The following is an 18,640-nucleotide window of genomic DNA, read 5'->3' as shown; positions in this document are numbered from 1 at the left end:
ATGTAATGGAAATATCCAGGGGCAGGTATATATATGTGTGCTAGCAAGCAAGCTAGAGATAACGAGGTCAGTTCAATCAGGGAGGATGAGGCCCTGTTCTAGCAGTTGAGGTGTGAAAACCAAGAGAGGAGAAACTGGTTCTGTAATTGGCAAGCCATTCACAGTCTTTGTTCAATCCTGAGCTGATGGTGTCAGGATTGAACAAAGACTGTGAATGGCTTGCCAATTACAGAACCAGTTTCTCCTCTCTTGGTTTTCACACCTCAACTGCTAGAACAGGGCCTCATCCTCCCTGATTGAACTGACCTCGTTATCTCTAGCTTGCTTGCTAGCACACATATATATACCTGCCCCTGGATATTTCCATTACATGCATCTGAGGAAGTGGGTATTCACCCACGAAAGCTCATGCTCCAAAACGTCTGTTAGTCTATAAGGTGCCACAGGATCCTTTGCTGCTTTTACAGATCCAGACTAACACGGCTACCCTCTGATATAAGTGCTACTTTGAATGTTTCCCAGAGTAATTTCCAGTGTACGAAGGAGGTCGTCTCACTCTTAGTTTCTCAGCTGTTGTGGCCATACTGCTTACTTGCTGGTAAGATACAGATGCCTATGGATTAATTTGTCAGAAAAGTGACAATGAGCTTGATTCTCTCCTGTGCCCAGACTCCACTCAGTGCAGCAGTAGGGTGGAGGCTGCCAGGGACCCAGGTACAGCCCCTTGTTTCTCTGCCTGCCCAGCCCCAGCATGTCCTAACTTGGGTCACAGGTCTAACATCCCTAAAGGACCTTACAGAAGTGGAGTGGAGCAGAACCCTCCCACCCTGGGTGGGGAAGCTGGTACAGGAGCAATACTCCATTGCCAGCAGTGCCTGTGCTCCAGTGGTCTATGTGCCTAACCCTTCACTACAAGGAGGAGGGAACCACCCTCCTTCATTCCCCAGCTCAGACACAGCCAATTTGGCCCTTGGGAAAGCCATGCCTGTTTCCTTGGATAGAGCCTGTTAGAACCCTTCAGGCTCAGTGACTGTTTGCTCAGCTTCCTAGGTTCTAAGGAGCTTGCAGAGTTTAGGACACATGTGGAGGAGCTGAGTTAATATCCTGCAGCACAGCCAAAGCCTGGGGTTCCCACTGTATTTCAAAACACCTTCATTTGCTGTTCAACACACCCATATAATATCAAATACAAGACATAATACCTGCCAGCCTGAGGAGGTACTGCTGGGTCTTCTCACCTCCGCTGAGTTCCAGGGAAGCATGAGACCATTCCCTCTTTCAGGCAGTCACTTCCTGGAGTGGCCACCATTGGTGTAGCAACACAGGTGTAGCAACAGGCAGCCATGATTAAGCCCTGATTCTAAACCCAAAATTTCAAAATGGAAGTTCTGGCTGAGCCATTTAGGGAAGCTGGTGGTGGGAAGAGGAATCTTGTTAAATTACTTCTGCAAGAAACTGGGGAATCAAACTGCATGAAAAGGCCTGAGCAGCTAATGTATGTCTCTAAGCAGCTCCACAGGGGTAAGTAATGTCTCCTCTTCCCCAAACCAGGGGCAGAAGGATGGCCTGATAAGGGGCAGACTCATAGCCTTAGGTGGGAGATCTGGGTGGCAAAGGGAGACATTCTAAGGAGGAGAGGCTCTGTGAAAATACTGTACATGGAAGGTTTTTGCTGATGTAGTATCTTAATGTTAACTGCTCTCCACAACTACTACCGCGCTGCAGGAAAGAAAGGATGCTCTCTCCCCTTCTAGCCTGTTTAAAAGGGAGTTGCTACGGTATTCATGACTAGTTCTCTTCAGTTGCCAGAAGCACCCTATAAATCGCTATGTCAACTTCTGCAGTGTTTCTTTTGAAGCGCCCTGGGACTCTGGGCAAAGGATTCTGGGATGCATCTGCAGAGGAGCAGTTACAAGCGCCAGAACCTAGCTAAACAGCAAGGGGAGCAGAGAAGGAACCCCTGCTTTATGAAAAGCAAAGAAAATAAAGAGGCTGAATGCTTGTTTCAAAGTGGATTTTATTCCAGGCATTTAAATAGACAAGTTCTGGCACATGCTTTGGTTAAGAAAAGGAAAAACAAACCTGTGTTTCACACAAACTACATTTGGCAAAGAAAACGTTTTAACCAAGTGAAAGAAAATAAACCCTTAGAAATTGATTTCTGTACAGCTGTGGTTTCAGCTCCTGTTAAATAAACTCTAATCACCCCACACATGAAATTACATTGGATGATCTGATTTAATAAGAACTTTCTTAAGGACATTCTCTTCTATCAGCGGTGGCTCCAGGCACCAGCGCTCCAAGTGCATGCGTGGGGCGGCAAGCTGCGGGGGGCGCTCTGCCAGTCCCTGCAAGGGTGGCAGTCAGGCAGCCTTCAGCGGCATGCCTGCGGGAGGTCCGCTGGTCCTGCGGATTCGGCAGCAATTTGGCAGCGGGTACGCCGAAGCCACAGAACCAGCAGACCTCCCGCAGGCACGCCACCGAATCTGTGGGACTGGGGACCTCCCACAGGTGCGCCGCCGAAGGCTGCCTGACTGCCGTGCTTGGGATGGCAAAAAAGATAGAGCTGCCCGTCTTCTATTAATCTGAAAGCCCTTCCTCATAGTCTAGATGTCTGTCCAAAGGCAAAACAACAATCAGTCACTACTTGTTCTGATGGTTTGTTTTTACAAAGTGAGGGCCAAACTGTGAGGTCTTTACTCAGTTTTTACCACCAAAGCTCCCATTGAAGTCAGTGGGAGCTTTGACTGAGATATGGCACTAATGCAATTGGACTAGCAGGAGCAGCATCTTGTGTGGAAAGGGTGCTGATCACGTCCCTCATGTAAGAGCTAGCAAGGAATACATTTATTACAGATTTAGAGAAGTCCTCAACGGCTTTGGGAAGATGGTTGGTTTGTTTGAAAGGGAAAGAACTAGCGCTCTGTGCTGGTTCCTTATCAAGGATCATGAAAATAAAAGAGAGGATCTGCAAACTATTGATTACTTCTAAAGTAAATCACTAAAGTTGTGAGAGGGGGTTGCGTTTTGGAATTCAGCCTTCTGTTAGCATGCAGTGCTGTAGGTTCTCCTTGGCCTGACACCCAGAGCAGGCAACGAGGAAATTACCTGGGGTTGATTCTGCATGGAATATTTAAATGGCAAATGGAGCTCTTGAACCAGGACTGACCTTTAGTCAAACAGCAACCTTGGATGATTCAGAATGTACAGGCTCCATACATACATAAGAGAACTGGATAAATTCATGGTGGTTAAGTCCACTAATGGCTATTAGCCAGGATGGGTAAGGAATGGTGTCCCTAGCCTCTGTTTGTCAGAGGGTGGAGATGGATGGCAGGAGAGAGATCACTTGATCATTGCCTGCTAGGTTCACTCCCTCTGGGGCACCTGGCATTGATCACTGTCGGTAGACAGGATACTGGGCTAGATGGACCTTTGGTCTGACCTGGTACAGCCATTCTTATGTTATGTTCTTATACAGGGCTAAGTACCCCGAGCCAGTAGCAACATTTCTTCAGAGGGTCTCATCACAAAGAGGAACCCTATGCAATTGTTTTGTTTGAGGAAGTGAAGTTAGAGCTGGCTTTAGCCCCCAATGGAGTTACCAGACATATTCTTAAAAGGGAACTGCAAGGAAGACAGTGCTTCTCTCTTTCTCACACGTAAGGCTATGGACAGACTAACACTTACGTTGGCATCATTTATGTCACTCAGGGGTGTGAATAAGCTGCTAGCAAGGAATCTTAACCTGCAGGGTGGGAAAATAGGGAAGCTCAGGGAGTCTTCCTAGGAAATATTTTTGACAAAAAGCTGCAGTCTGGAAGCATTTGAACACACAGCGAAATTACCGGCCACTTCCTGCTCTTCTTCCTCTCAATCTTTCTTCACTTTAGTTTTCCCAGCCAGGTAAGTTCGATTTCTCTGCCCTTCCTCCTGCTCCCCCCTGGCTGTTGTGGAAGTAGCGCCTCCTGCCTGTGATTGGGATGGGATGGGATACGAAGGACTTTCTCTCTTTTTCAGCGAGCCGGTCTGTTCCACATTCTCTCACTCGCTCTCTGTTTGCCCCTCTCATTTGCTACCATTTCCTCTCCTGTTCTCTCTGCCTCCTCTCCCCAGGGCCATCCTTAGGCATACGCATCTGCGTCGGGCACTCAAAAACTTGGGGCACCATTTGCCTCGCTGGCCAGGGCTGGAATCCTCGCTTCTCCGGCCCTGCCCCTGTGCTGGGCCCGTGGGCTTCTCCCTGCCCCCTCCCTCACTCGCTCCTCAGCTGGCCGGCTCAGGGATCCGGGATCCAGCCTCCAGCTCTGCCACCCCAGCCCCAGGGAATCCAGACTGGTGCGGCCTGTCACTGGCAGCCCAGCCCACCGCTGCCCAGAGCAGGGTCCCTCCCTGGACCATGCCTGCCTGCCTGTGCTACTTGGTCTCCGGTGGGGGCTGGGCCAGGGACAGGACAGGAGAAGTGAAACTGCCATGTGAGCCAGTGGTAGGCGGGGACTTAAAGTGACAGTGCGCTCACTGTCTCTCTCTCTCTCTCTCACACACGCGCACACACACACACGCTGCCTCTCATGAGTCACAGTCCCCCAATACAGACTGTCACACCCACACACAGTCTCACATTCCCCAAACACATTCTGTCACACAGTACCCCAGCACAGTCTCACACACACACACACACACACACACACTGTCTCTCTCTCTCGCATTGGCTCTCATATACACACACTGTCAGGCACACACATGTATGCGCGCACGCTTGTTATTGTTGTTATGACTGCTTGATTCTTCCTGTCAAAATGCAGGGGATGAGCCAGGAGTGGCGAGGGGCTGCAGAAGAGCGGTGGGCTCTGGCAAGATGCAGCCCCCACATGACAGTGTGAAACCTGCCTTGAGCCACTGCCGCAGAGTCTGCTGCGTATGAAGCTTGGTGTGTGTCAGCAATGGGGGGGGCAGGGAAGGAGGTTTCTGGGGGTCTGTGGGTAGGGGTGGTAGCTGTGGCCCCTCAACACACTGGGGTCAGCAGCACTAGCTGGGGACCACCTTCAGTGGAGTGTAGGGCCCCATAAATCCTAAGGATGGCCCTGCCTCTTCCTCTTTCTCCCTGTATTCCTTCTCTCTTTCTCTGTCCCTAAGACCTTGCCCTTGCTCTTCTTCATCCTTTTGATGTGCACTTGCATGGTGCTGAAGCATCTCTGCAGGACACAGGAGGAGAAGGTAGCACTACACTTGGACTCTGCCCAGCACTCCCTCCTCCCATAGAGGTAATGCTGCACCAAATGGAACTTGCTCCATCTGGGAGTGGGGAATGGCCACCTGAGTTTTCATTCGCCACGCATGTCACTCACCAGATTCATCCAAGGACATTACCAAGATGGCTAGCTACACTGAAATGAAGTATCAGCCAGTGAATGTTATCCTGAACCAGCAAGGACTTCCAGTTTTCAATATGCTGGAAAAACAAAACACAAGCTAATAAAGGATAAACACTTTGAACCTCTTGAGCACCTGTCATCTGAGAATCTTAAAGTACTTTATGAACACTAATGAATTAATTCACATGGCGCCCCATATGAAATAGGTTCTGTATTTCTTCCCCATTTTTAAAATAAGGAAACTGAGCTGTAGAGAGGTTAAGTGACTTGCTCAAAGTCACACACTTTGGCAGAACCAGAAAAGAACCCAAAAGTTCAGACTCCGGATGTTTTATCTACTGCTCAGGTATGGATTCTGCCACCTGTCTGGATGACACACTTCTTTTTTTTAAAAAAAGAATAACAGCAAATGATGAATCCTCTTGTTTTCACATGAGCACTCTTATTCACATGCGGATACAGGTACAAAGAGCTACCATTCTCCAAACAGTGTGCAAATAAATCATTTGTGAATAGAGAATTAAAAAAAAGACACAGATATGGTCAAAGCAAACAGCTGTTAAGAATTTAAAGAAATACACTCACTGTTTTGCTATATTTGCCCGGTTCTAGTGGTGGTTGTGAGGATTACAAAGTCCAACAGCAAGCCAAAGGGTTTAATAGGCTTGTCAATTCAAACAATTTTGGTTTTTTTTCCAGATGTAAACCATCTCCTGCAACTCTGGGAACTCAAACCCGACGCACAACTGGGGGTTTCCCAGAAAACAAAGGGATACTAGTTACAAACAGAAAGTGAAACTGGCTGTTCTATTTGCAAAAAGCAAACAGCATAAAAAAAATCTACTAGATTTTTAATGTTTCCCCTATTTTGATAACCCTAGGTATGCAGCACAGACAGATTGTTCTCTATGTATGGATTTGTATCCTGATGCTATTTCTTTAGGAGACATTTGGTCTCATGGATGAAGAAGAAAAAGGCTCAGCTCTGCTAACTCCTTCACAACTTGGGATACACAAGTATTCCCAGTGTCAGGCCTTTCCGCACCATATTCAGTTAAGTAAAACAAGAACTGGAGGCCTTTATGGGCACACTTTGTCTGGCAGTGAAGGGGTTAGGAATGGCAGATTCTGGTGATCAGAACCCCTTTGTGCCAATAGCAGAGGGGTGAATTCTTGCCCACCTATGCATGATGGATGAAAATGGAAAGGGTTGGGGTGCGAGTCACCACACACTCGGAGTGTATGCATCCCTATTTAGAAGTGAGAGAGAGCACAAGGAAGTGCCCTAGTGTTAGCACTAATGGAATGGGGAGTAAGTTCAGAAAAGGGAAGGTGGGTGGGTGAGTACTAACCCTCTGGAGAAAAAGTTGGTCTTCTCAGCTGGGAAGAGCTAATGAAAGAAGAGCAGCAAAATCCTCAAACCTTTTAGCTGCCTGTCTTTGAGAGAGGGTGAAGGTTAGTAAAGGGAGAGCTGTTACCCCAGGCTGTATTCATATGGGAAGCACATGCACACACACATTGCTATTTCACTGCGCTCCTTTGGCATGATCTCCAGTTAGAACATGGTAATTACCCAGGGGGTTGTGCTTTCTCTGTGTTAGTGCATCCTAGCTGAGGAAAGGCAGACGAAAGCTATATGGGTTCCCTCCAACGCCTCCCTCCCAACATTGCTTTGCCTGTCATCACAGAATACACCAACACACACTGTCAGTGCAGTGCCATGGAATGCCTTTAGGGTGGGGCTTAACGGACATTTCCTAGCAGTTGTAGCATCAGATCTATCAGTCTCAGAGTAACTTCCAGCAACCTTCTATATCCCAGAGTTTAGCCAGTCATTTTCTGAATGTCAGGTCAACTCACAGCAGAATAACACTAGGGGAGGAAGGACATGCACAGGCTAGAGCCTGGCTCTTTCATCGGTTCCCTGGGTGTAGGGTACAAGAGCAGGGGCTGTTATACAGATACTGGCATTTCATAATAAGTTTGCATCCTATCCTAGGACTCAGTCATATGAAGCACACCAATCTGACCGGTTAATGAGAGTCGAGTTTGGATTACCACCTACTGCAATTGTATTGGCCTCTCTAAGATCTCACCACAGAAGCCTTCCTGAACATCATGGCTATTTGCCATAGGAAATGGGAAGCTGTACAAAGAATCTCTGGAAGGAATGACTGACATGATCCAGTGGAATACTGCACAATTACAAACCTTCCCCCATTTCCCCTCCTCTGTCCATTCCCCATCCATTTTACAAATTATGTGTACAATGGCAGTGCCTGCAGACCAACCACAAATGATGCCTCCGTGTGCTAGGCCCTGTCCCAACACAGTCCCTGCCCCTAAGATCCACTGCCCATCTCCCAACCCATGCATTAGTCATGTTGCATTTCCCACAAAGAATCCTCACTGCAGCAGTTCGAGACAACACACAAAAATAACACAAGATGTTACAGAGGAAAGCCAGTGCAGCCCAGGAGCCACCAAGAATTTGTAGAAGTGTTGTCAAGAGCACTGGTTACATGGAATTCACAGGACTGAAGATCATAAATTTCAATGCAAAGAAAGGAGAGAACTGTTAGTCAGTACTTGTGGCTTTGAGCTCTATTCGGCTATTGGGCTGTGGCCTCTCCTACCTCTGATTGCTGTTGTATGAGGATGTCAGTTACAGCGGAGAAGAAACAGATGGATCATTTCCGTGCCATTTCTTATCCCCCCTCCCCTGACTTCTTTCTTAAAAGTTCAAAAGCAGTGAATGTTCAGCTGAAATGGTGACTTGCTGATGATCACAATCGAAACATTAGGGTTAGAAATAATAAACCTTTACTCCCCACCTTAACCCCTTCCATTCCCAAAGTCTCATGCAAAAAGAAACAGAGAGGTTTCCGGGCTACCATCATGTGGCTTGTAGCAGCTCCCACTGTTGGCCGGGTATATCCGATTGGCATAGGTTGGTCACCACCCTGCTGGACTGGTTTTCCAGGCAGAGGCCACTGACAAAATGCTGAATGAAACTGCCTTTCATCTTCCATTTCTGGGAGAAAGGGTGGGAAGAAGGGAGGAGAGAGAAGAAACAATGTAGTGAGATGAAAGGCTCCCCCTACTTTCACTATGGAGGCAGCCCCTCCCAGCTTGAAACAGGAGGCAAGGTTTGGAACAGGTGAAATCCAATTGGTGGGGGGACATAGTGGAAATTCAGGAAACTGGAATTCTGGTTTGGGGTGACATTTCCAAAATCTGGGATCCTCTGTATTTTCCACAATCAGGGTTTGGCTGATAGGAGTTCTCTTGGATTTATAGGACCAGGTTTTTATAGGTATTTAGGAGCCTAATGATGCACATAGGCACCTAGTAGGATTTTCAAGAAAATCTAACCAGGTTATGTGTGTAACTTCCTTATCTGCATCTTTAGGCACCTGCTGGCCCACAGAGAATTCCCCTGCCTCAGAGTGCAGGCCAAATCCTGCTCATGCTTAGCTTAGTGTAAACCTGGGCTGCTCTGAGATTACAATGGTGTAACACAGCAGAATCTGGCAAGAATAATAATTACAATGGCATAAAACATACCATATACAACCAACTATGACATTAGAAAGCCAAAGTGGCATTAAAATGAGGCTGCCTGCAACCTGGCCCTACGTATGAACACTTTGTTTTGCAGAGGAGTGTTCTATTACTGTTTAGTACCATGGGGAAGGACAGGCCCAGGCAGAGGCAGTGAGGGCAGGAATTCCACACTCTCAGAACCACCTCTGCAACGGCCCTTCACCTGCTGAGCCAAGGCAGGATGGGAAAGCTGAAAGGTGAGTGGAGTTCGAACAATGCACAATGCATCAAGCAGCAGCTCAAGGAGGAAGTCTCAGATATAGCCAAGTCTCTTCTCCATTAAGGGCTTTAAAAGTCAATGGAGCTGCCTTAAAATCAAACTGGCACTTCGAAGTAAGAGCCTTTCTTTCCTCTATCTAATATCTGCAGACAATTCACAAATCTAGCTCTCCAGTCCTAGCCAGGCCCCTTCCATCCCATCCCATCCCATCCCACCCCACCCCACATCTCCTCTGGAGTATTTTGTCAGCTTGAATTTAACATGGGAGAAGCCAGATTCCCAGGGCTGGCGCTTCCATTAGGCAACCCTAGGCGGTTGCCTAGGGTGCCAGGATTCGGGGGGCAGCATTTTGTGCGCTCCCCATGGGGCACACGGCAGCTTCCGGTTCCGCTCCCGTCGCGCCTCCAAAGGACCCTCCGCCAAAATGCTGCAGGCGACAATGGCAGTCATTGAGCTGCTCAATTGCCTGCTGCTATTTTCCATGGCACGTCGGCGGAAGGTCCTTCTTTGGCGGCGTGACAGGAGTAGAACCGGAAGCTCCCGTGCACCCCGTGGGGACTGCACAAAATGCTGCCCCTCGAATCCTGGCGCCCCAATGGAAGTGCCGGCCCTGAGGCCTTCATTATATCTCTTCTTAGTTACAGCAACATCTCTGTCTCTGCCCTCCCCAAAGCTTACTTTGCCTTTCTCCACTCCATATAAAATGCCACAGTAAGTCATCATCTCCTTGCCCATTGATTTGATCATGTCACTGCCCTCTTTAAAGCCCCCATTGGCTCCTCAGCCACTAGCACATCAAATTCAAACTTTTTATTACCACCTAGAAAGCTCTTTATAACTCTGCCTCTCCCTACTTATCCAAGCTGATCTCACTTCAAGCTGCCCAATACTCCTCCACTCTGCCAACATTTCCACCGTGACTGCCACAGGTGATGACTTCCCCTTTGCCATGGGTGCCCAACCCCCGCCCCCCCTTCACGCCTTCCATGAGGCCCCACCCCTTCCCTGCCCCCATTCCAACCCCTTCCCTAAAGTCCCCGCCCCAACTCTGCTCCTATTACAACTCCTTCTCCAAATCCCCACCCTGGCCCTGTCTCCTTCTCTGAGTGCGCCATGTTCCCATTCCTCTCCCTTCCCTCCCGGAGCATGTTAACGCCGCCAAACAGCTGTTTGGCAGCAGCCGGGCAGGAAGTGCTGGGAGGTAGGTGGAGGATCGGGAGGAGGTGGGGCAGGGGGTGAGGGGAGCTTGGCTGCAGAGCACGCTCTAATTTTTCCCCGTGGTGCTCCACCCTCGGAGCACCCACGGAGTCAGCACCTGTGCAGACTGCCTTATTGTCAGCATCTCAATAAATACTTCCATGCCTGCTGCCATGCTGCCTGCTACGCATGGAGCAACGTCCCTGGGCTCCTCCGCAAGGCCTCCACCCACAAAGAATTCTCTTAGTGGCCCACTGTGGTTGTGATGCTTACAGTGAAAGGACAAAGTCTGTGTTGTTTCCCCTTAACCCCAGTCTCTCATTACTTGCCTCTTTGCTTAAACGGTGACAGGGGCTGCACCTTCCTGTCTGGCTGGAAAGTGCCTAACATGTAGTGGTCACTACCATAAACAAATAATAGTAATAATATGGGTTTGAGATCTCCACCAGGATTCTCTGCTATTCATTTACTCAGAGATGGCTGATTTCAGCAGCTACACTGGATGGAGCACTCCAGACTGTTGGGATTTTCCTGTCTCCCTCTTCTTAGTCAAGCAGATGGCCCAGTTAGGACACAAGGTTTGAGTGCTCAGTAAGCTGACAGCCTGGGGATAAGAAGAGGATGTTTGGCCTGACTTCCTGATTGATGTGAGAAAAAGGGGGACAGCCCATTAGGCTGGCTTGAAAGGTCTGGAGCAATTGCAGACATGCCATATGCAGGGAATAAATATCCCTAGAGGAACTGTCAGACTTGCCTCCCCTTTTAGATTAATGTTAGAACTCTATATGCCTTGTCATTCATGGGTAACTGACCCAGTGAACAGTTTAGGTTGCCACATATTGCAGGTATTTGACTCCCAGCCACATTCAGTGAAAATCCAGTGATTATAGTTTATATCAACTCGCTAACACCACACTTCATTACGGCACTATTTATAATTCCTGCTGCAGCAGTGGCCGGGTGCTCCTCATTGTCCTCTTGCTTATCTATACACTGGTTATTATTCTTGCATGACAGAGCAATTGTGCAATGTAGGGTCTTCTCCGCTCAGTCCAGTTAGTCCTGAAATGGCCTGGAGGTGATTTTATAAATATTAACCCTCAGCTTGCCACTGTTATCAGCTCTGACTAAGGGGGCTCCTGCTGGGGGACTGGCCTTGGCTTCACCAGGAAGAAATCAACGTGATCAGGGAGGGTGCTAGGAGGAGGGCCAGAAATATGCTGGGGGTGGAATTATAACCTTTCCTGAAGCGCAAGATGGAGCTTACAATGCCATCAACACCGGGTGCCTCCTAGAACCCAAAATCCAGGTTCCAGGTTAGACTGGCTATCACCTGGCAGAGGCCCACCGTGTGGGAGAAAGGGGAGGAAGTAAACCACATTGCAGCAGACACCATCATGAAGGACTGGGAGAAGGGCACACCCGCTCCTGGGAATCCCCAAGAGCACATACTGTGTCTTCCCTCATTTCGGTAACACTTCTGCATGTGAAGACGTTTTCTCCACCTTGCATCTGCCCTGTGGATGCCTTTCCTCCTATGTGCTATGGCTTCCTGTATTAGGAATTGCTGCTGTGAAGGAGAAGGCTGCAGTTTACCAGGCCTTGAATATTAGAAATCTGTGACCATGGCAATTAGCAAGGGACATTTCCCTTCCTTTTCTCCCCAGGAGAAACCTGGCCCTAATGGGAGATTCTGTGTCATGTGATTTCTCCAGATTAGAGACCCACTGATCTGTGAGCCTTCTGTGCACTGAGCAGGTGCCAGCTGCTCAGTCTCCAGGAATGGCCTGCAGCAACAGCAGCAGCAGGAGGACAAGCAGAGAGTGTTCAGCACCACACATTTCCTCCTGCTAATGAACTACACCAAACAAATGAACTTCTCAGTTAATTGCACAACCTGAAAGCCCAGCAGCTGTTTCAGAGTTATCCTGAATCTCTCAGTGCAGTAGAAAGTGGTAGGTGGGTTATGGGGGAGGAAGTACAGGCTTGGGATTTGGCGGTAGGAATTTTATGTAAGTAGCAGTTTGTGTGTTGACCGTACAAGCTGAAGTTGTTGGTTCTTGTCCTTAGGTGAAAGCAGTGGTTTTAATCTCATTAATTTTCCCCCATCCAGGCCTGGAGTTGTTATGCCCTCCTCCTCCCCTCAGTATTCAGGAGGAAGCAGGAAAGTGGCTAGAGACTCACTAGGCTTCACTCCAGGGCCCACAAGAGTTACAAGAACAATCACAGGCTGTGGAGTTTGAGTGGGCTGCCCAGTGGCCTGATTGCTTTTTGGCTGAGCCAAACCTGAATGGCACTGCCACCCCCTGCAACAGGTCACAATGCCACTCACTCATATTTGGCTCGGCCTCCCCTCCCTCTGATGGAGTGGTAGCTGGGCCAAACCTGAGTGGTGAAATGCCACTCTTTCAGATGTGGAGCGTGTATTTTTAGGGGCTCATGGACCTCAGGGGTTAGGCTGCTGATAAGGAAAGAGGGAGCCTGAGAGGGGAAGAAGGCGGTCAGGCACAGGGACAAATCTATGCTCCTGGCACACTTTAAATGGTGCTCCACAGACCCTGAGAATAACCTTGTGTTGGGGCAGCACAGCTGGGTGTGATATCTCACATAGACAGATGAGTAAAGGTACAGGGAGAGGGTGGAAACTGAGTGTTTGGGGGGAATCACAAAAACCTTCACAGGAAACTACCTGCAGCCATGCAGCCTCAGGCTGTGATCTTCCCAACTCTCACCCACCATGCACCATTTGGCCTCACTAGCACTTGGATGGGAGCCTGTGAGGAACACTTAGGTATTGTATGACGTGATATTGATGATTCAGTAGAAGGCACACTTCCCTATGCTGGGTTAAAATGCAGTGAAACAAACCACTGACTGGATACTTTGTGCCAGCTCAAGATTTTGGGTTCCCAGTTCTGAAATGACTCCTTGGGCTTGCCAAGTGTTCACAAGTTTTGGCCTGAATCTCTCTGTACCTCTGCCTCCCTTTCCGTCAAAAGGAGGTAATACAGATTACCCACTGGAACTGGTTGGATAACAAGTCATGATTTTCACAAAAATTTTGTCTCTTTTTCCCATCAAAATGTCATCAACATTTTGAAACTGTCCAACTAGCCCAACTGTGTACTAAAGTGCGTTGCAATATATGAATGAAAGTGCTGTAAGTGCCAAATATCATTACTCTTTGCAGTGTTGTTGTAGCTAAGTAGGTCCCCCCCAGGATATTAGAGACACAAGGTGGGTGAGGTAATATCTTTTATTAGACCCACTTCTGTTGTTGAGAGATACAAGCTTTTGAGCCACACAGAGTTCAAAAACTTGTCTCTTTCACTAACAGAAGTGGGTCTAATAAAAGATATTACCTCACCCACCTTGTCTCGCAAATATTATTACTATAATCTTGAAGGAAAAGCCATTCAGTCCTTCCACTCTGATAGTGTAAAATATAGCCCAAGGTATAAGAGTACTGTAATATTTCAATGTGAGCACAAGTTGCTTTTTTAAATTCTGTCAGTCCAAATAATTTTACAGGCAATCATGGGTCTTAGCAGTTCTAGAATTTTTGCAAGTGATTAAAAATAGCTCAGTAAACCTAGGAAGCTACTGGCGGCAGCCAAGTTCAGGTAAGAAGTAAGAGTAGAAGAGCAGGGTGTTGTATATTGGGGTATGTTTACATTAGGACGGCAGCACAGGTGTTGACCTAGTAGTGTCTACACTAGAGCTTAGGTCAGCTTGACTTCAGCTCTTCGGGGACTGAATTGTTCACACCCCTGAGTAACGTAGCTAGGTTAACTTAAGGTGTAGACCAGACATAGGACTGAGGTACACTGGGTGAAGCTGATAATTGAACAGCAGGGTGTTATGAGCCACAGGTCTCAAACCTAGGCCTGTAAGGTTCATGGAAGCAGCCATGCTCTAACCATCCACCGGGCAGCAGCTTACCTGAGACCCAGGAAGCCCAGTCCCACTGTGAGGCTCCACCCTGATGCTCGATTGGCAGAGTCCCAGAGTGAATGATTGGCCTGCTGGCCCTACTTAAGCCAGCAGCAAGACCAGGAAGCTGTCTGAACAACTGGGCTCCCCTCTGCTCTGTGAGTCTTGTACTACCCACTCCTGTTACCTACCCCTGCTCCTGTTCCCCTGGCTTGGACTTCCTGGCATCTGACTTGTGGCTCCTGATCTTCAGTTTGTCTCCTGCTTCTGACCTCCCCGTGTCCTGACTTGGCTGACTCTAAACTCCTATCTTATGACTGTGAGCTCTGGCTCTGACTACTAGGCATAGCTGCCTGCGCCCCAGCTCTGACACAGAGGGTACTGCAGGTCATGACTGAGGTGCATTTGCACAGCTGCAGGGAGCCTAGGACTGGAATCACAGGAGATGTTTCACAGAAGATTGTGTGTAAACAGAGGTGTTTGATAGGAAAGCTTGTATGGCAGTTGGTGCACTAGGCCAGAATCTAACAAGTGCTATCATTCTCCCTGTGAGCGCTGAAATTCACAAAACTGAAACAAAGAGGAAATCAGAACTGAGAAAATCTCATTTCTCCTGAAAATTGCTTTCAAGCTGTGGTATCCTGAAAGGAACATTTTACCTGGCTCTTACTGTCAAGATACTGACTCAAGCACTTACAAAACTGTAAATTCTCTGAGTTTTGATTGTCTGCACATAGTTCCGTTTGTCTGTATCTCAGATAATATGCATCACTGAGCAGCAAGCTGGGAAAAAAGGCAGGCAGCTATGACTTCAGATTTGGTCATCCCACAAAAAATCCGACTGTCCTAATCTTCAGGCTGGGGTCTCATTCTCTCAGGTAAATTACAATGAAATATTTCCGTCTAATGGGATTTCTCTGCATTGACTTTGTTCTGTCTTGGAATATTATGCCAGGGTTTCTCAGTTCTATTCTCTTGTTTTTAGTGTCTGACTCTCACTTGGTCTTATATTTGTCCTCACTTTATTACCAATTAAAATGCCACACCCACCGCCAGTCTGAGAGACTATGCAATAATTTATCTGACATTCAAGTAGAAATGCTAACATCTAAATATTATTATGGATAATGTCCATCTGGTTTGAAATCTAATTCTGATCACACAGAATAGCACTTGACTAGCTCTCCACTAGTGCTGCCAGCTACCTGCTGTTCCTGTTGAGTGATCATGGTTTTGCCAAATATATTTTGTTCCTGGTCCTCTTTAGCCCATTACAGAATGGTGTGATGGGGCTGGAATGCTTCTAGACTTGGGTCATTCTCTGATCTCTCCATCAAGTGCTTTCCTGCATATATGTTCATGGACCTATTCTGACTCAGTACTTTGTTACAAAGACTACTTTGATGTGGCTCACAAATTAAACTGCTGCTTGCCTTTCTGGCAAAAACAACAGTATTTGAATGACCTGACTGGCCTACAGCTTGCAAGTCTTTATTCTCTTTCTGAACATCAAATCAAACTGTCTTTCAGTAACAGAGCAAGGCTCCTGGTGTTGTGACACAGTCTACTCTGGCTTGGCTACTGAATGAAACAGTTATTGTATTGGTAATTGTTCACCTTTCTGTTCTGCCTTTCTGCAGCTGCCAGAGCACTTGGCACTGCCCAAGCTCTGTCTGCATCTTGCCCACAGGCTCCTCAGTGCACACTCTCTGTCCCAAACTTCAGGTTCCCACCCCCATTCAAAACAAGATTCTGCCATCTCTGCCTGCTTCTCTAGCCCAGCAGGGCCAGCGTCCTCTGTGTGCCAGAGAGGCATGTGGACTCCTCTAGCCAGAAGTGAAAATCAATGCGCACTAACACATGTGGATTCATTGCACCATTGGAGTGATTTACAGAGCATTGATGTGACAGTTTTATAGTGGTCTCATTACAAAGATGCGCACACTAAAAATCTGGAGCCAGCCTACTAAGGATGTGAGTCATTGTTTTCCATTACCTTATGTGGATGAGCTGGACTCAAATCAAGGACTTGACCTAGCAGATGATTTTGCTGACAGTCTGTTAAAAAGGATTTTTGTTTAAATGCTTCAAATAATTAGAGATGGGGGTGAACCAAAGCTCAAGTTCCAAACACTCCTGAACTTTGTGGGGATGGGATGGGATACATGGGCCTGAATCCAACCCTGGATCTGGATTTTGAATCTGGGCCCATCTCTATATAATGGGCTAATGGTAAACCCTAGATCCAAACAGCTCTGAACTTTTGGGATTCAAATTACAAATCAGGATTCTTGCAGCTGGAGCTCTCTCTACTAGCAGTGTTCAAGCTGGCTGCATGTCCTGGACTGACAAAGGGTATTGTGTAACCACACCCATAAGTCTGGCAACCACTGCTATTAATATTGATGTTGATCTTTAACTAGAAGGGGTCCTCCCTTTCCCACACCCTCTCTCCCCTTCCCCCTGCTCCCTCTTTTCCTAGCATTGCATTTGAGTCAATGCCTCAACTTCATTTTGGGGAGTGAGACTTTCTCTGCCAGCTCCCAGATCAAGTGGAAACTGAAGCTGGCAGCTACCAGGTGATTCCTGTGTCAGTGCAAGTCTGGGCTAACAAGGAGAGTGTTTGGGAACAGAGATACGGCAGAGTGGGCTTCTCTCCACACCTTCCTAACCCAGTTTCCAGCTGTCAGCTACCTGATAACTTTTCAGTACTGTAAGCACTAAAGAGCAGAATGAGATGGGAAAGATGCACTGAGCAAAGTCACCCTACTGCACTCCCATGTCCTCTAACATAGTCAAGGCTGGGGACTGTGTTGAAAGGTATACATTGTATTGGCACCACTAGGTTCAAATATAGTTCCCAGAAGGCTGGAAAAAATCCTGTTACCCAGAAGTCCAGGACAAGAAGGGTGCAACCTGGGCATCAAGTGTCTTGCCAGTCAAACAAGGAGGAGAGCTGGGGGTGGGCTGTGTGGCCCCAGGCTCAGCAGCAGCACTCTGACCCCCTGTAAGGTGGCAGAGCCAAGAGGGCAGAGTAGAGGAAAGAGAATTGTGAGAGGGGAAGGAGAAGAGCAAAGTAAGAGAACTCTGTTGCCCTCTAGTGTTGACAAGGGTGGTCCTAGACAACACAGATAATATCTTGGAAGAAGATGGTAGGAACAGGGGGATGTTCACCACTGAAGGTGTCTGAGGGTGAGCCTCAAGGAACATGTTCTCTGTTAGTGCCCTCAGCAGAAGGCTGTGGTGAATGGGGAGGAAGAGATTTGGACTTTTCAGGATCTGGACTTCGCAACTGCAGACAAGTGGTTCAAAGGCAGCTGAAGTGGGGGGGGAGGGTGGCAGGGCAGGCACTCATCTTGGCCTCGGAGACGTGTGGCACAGGAAGCAGATGGTTAGGGTGGCTGTGGCAGCACGGTGTCCCTGCTCCCTCATCCCAGACACCCAGGACACCCGACATCCTGCTCCTTGCCCCAGCTTTAACCCTGGTGAGGAAACAGCCTGTCCCCTTTCTCTCCTACCACCACCCCAGAAATGATGCAGCTCCACCCTGCTGCCCTTCTCCACCCAACCCAGCTCCGGTCCCCACCTCTTGGAGCCAAGGGGATGGGGGTGAGCCAGAAGAGGAACAAGGTCTGGGCAGCCCTGTCGTGCACTCTCCCTAGGTACAGAGGAAATACTGTGGGGAGGGAAACCTAGATCAGCCCCCACAATATTGCCATTGTGAGGGTGCTAGGCCCCACTGCTCCCTCAGTTCTGCCCTCCCTGGAGGAGGGGGTGGTTGATGATCTTGGCAGCTGCCAGGATCCTCTCTACTACTGGGAGGAGGACTCAGTAATGCACTTACGGAGAGCTGAGTAACCTAATTACACAGCTAGGGGTGTCTCTGGTCGCCCAGAGAGGGAAAGACCCAGGAAAGTACAGCCCTCTTGGGTTATTCTTGCAGGGTTAATTTCAACAGTGAGAGCTGTCCCAGCGTATTCCCAGTGACCGCTCTTCGAGAGACTCCTGCATTAACCAACTCTCTGGAGACATCTATTTTATGGTTCCCATCGACGGGCCTGGCTGAATTTCAGATGCTTTTAAAATCACTTTCCTTTTGTCAAGGGCTAAATTCAGACACATGTAGTACTTTAGAGCAGATGGTGCTGGGGACTGGTCATAGGCTATGCAGCTTCATGCCTCTGGGCTCCCAAGGCAATAGGTACCTTAGCAGAGATGCCAGCACAGCCCTGGACAATGCAATGCTTGTTCTCCCTCACTGCTGAGGGAAGCACAGAAGTCAGGAATAGAAGAGCCCTAATAAGTCATC

At 48.2% G+C, this 18,640-nt stretch overlaps 1 protein-coding gene across 1 annotated transcript in view; it reads right to left on the bottom strand.

Annotated features, from left to right (window-relative positions):
* Positions 1 to 7,597: 7,597 nt before the first annotated feature.
* GALNT16 (polypeptide N-acetylgalactosaminyltransferase 16) overlaps positions 7,598 to 18,640 on the bottom strand; it is a 112,438-nt gene continuing 101,395 nt past the window's right edge. The window contains exon 15 of the mRNA XM_050953518.1: positions 7,598 to 8,409. Within this exon, the coding sequence (XP_050809475.1) occupies positions 8,272 to 8,409 (138 nt within the window). The 3' untranslated portion in view covers positions 7,598 to 8,271. The remainder of the gene's footprint in view (positions 8,410 to 18,640) is intronic.

This window comes from Gopherus flavomarginatus, chromosome 5 (assembly GCF_025201925.1).
Source record: "Gopherus flavomarginatus isolate rGopFla2 chromosome 5, rGopFla2.mat.asm, whole genome shotgun sequence".
NCBI classification, from domain to species: domain Eukaryota; kingdom Metazoa; phylum Chordata; order Testudines; family Testudinidae; genus Gopherus; species Gopherus flavomarginatus.
Note: the sequence above shows the minus strand (reverse complement) of the source record. Positions and strands in the feature narration are given on the sequence as shown.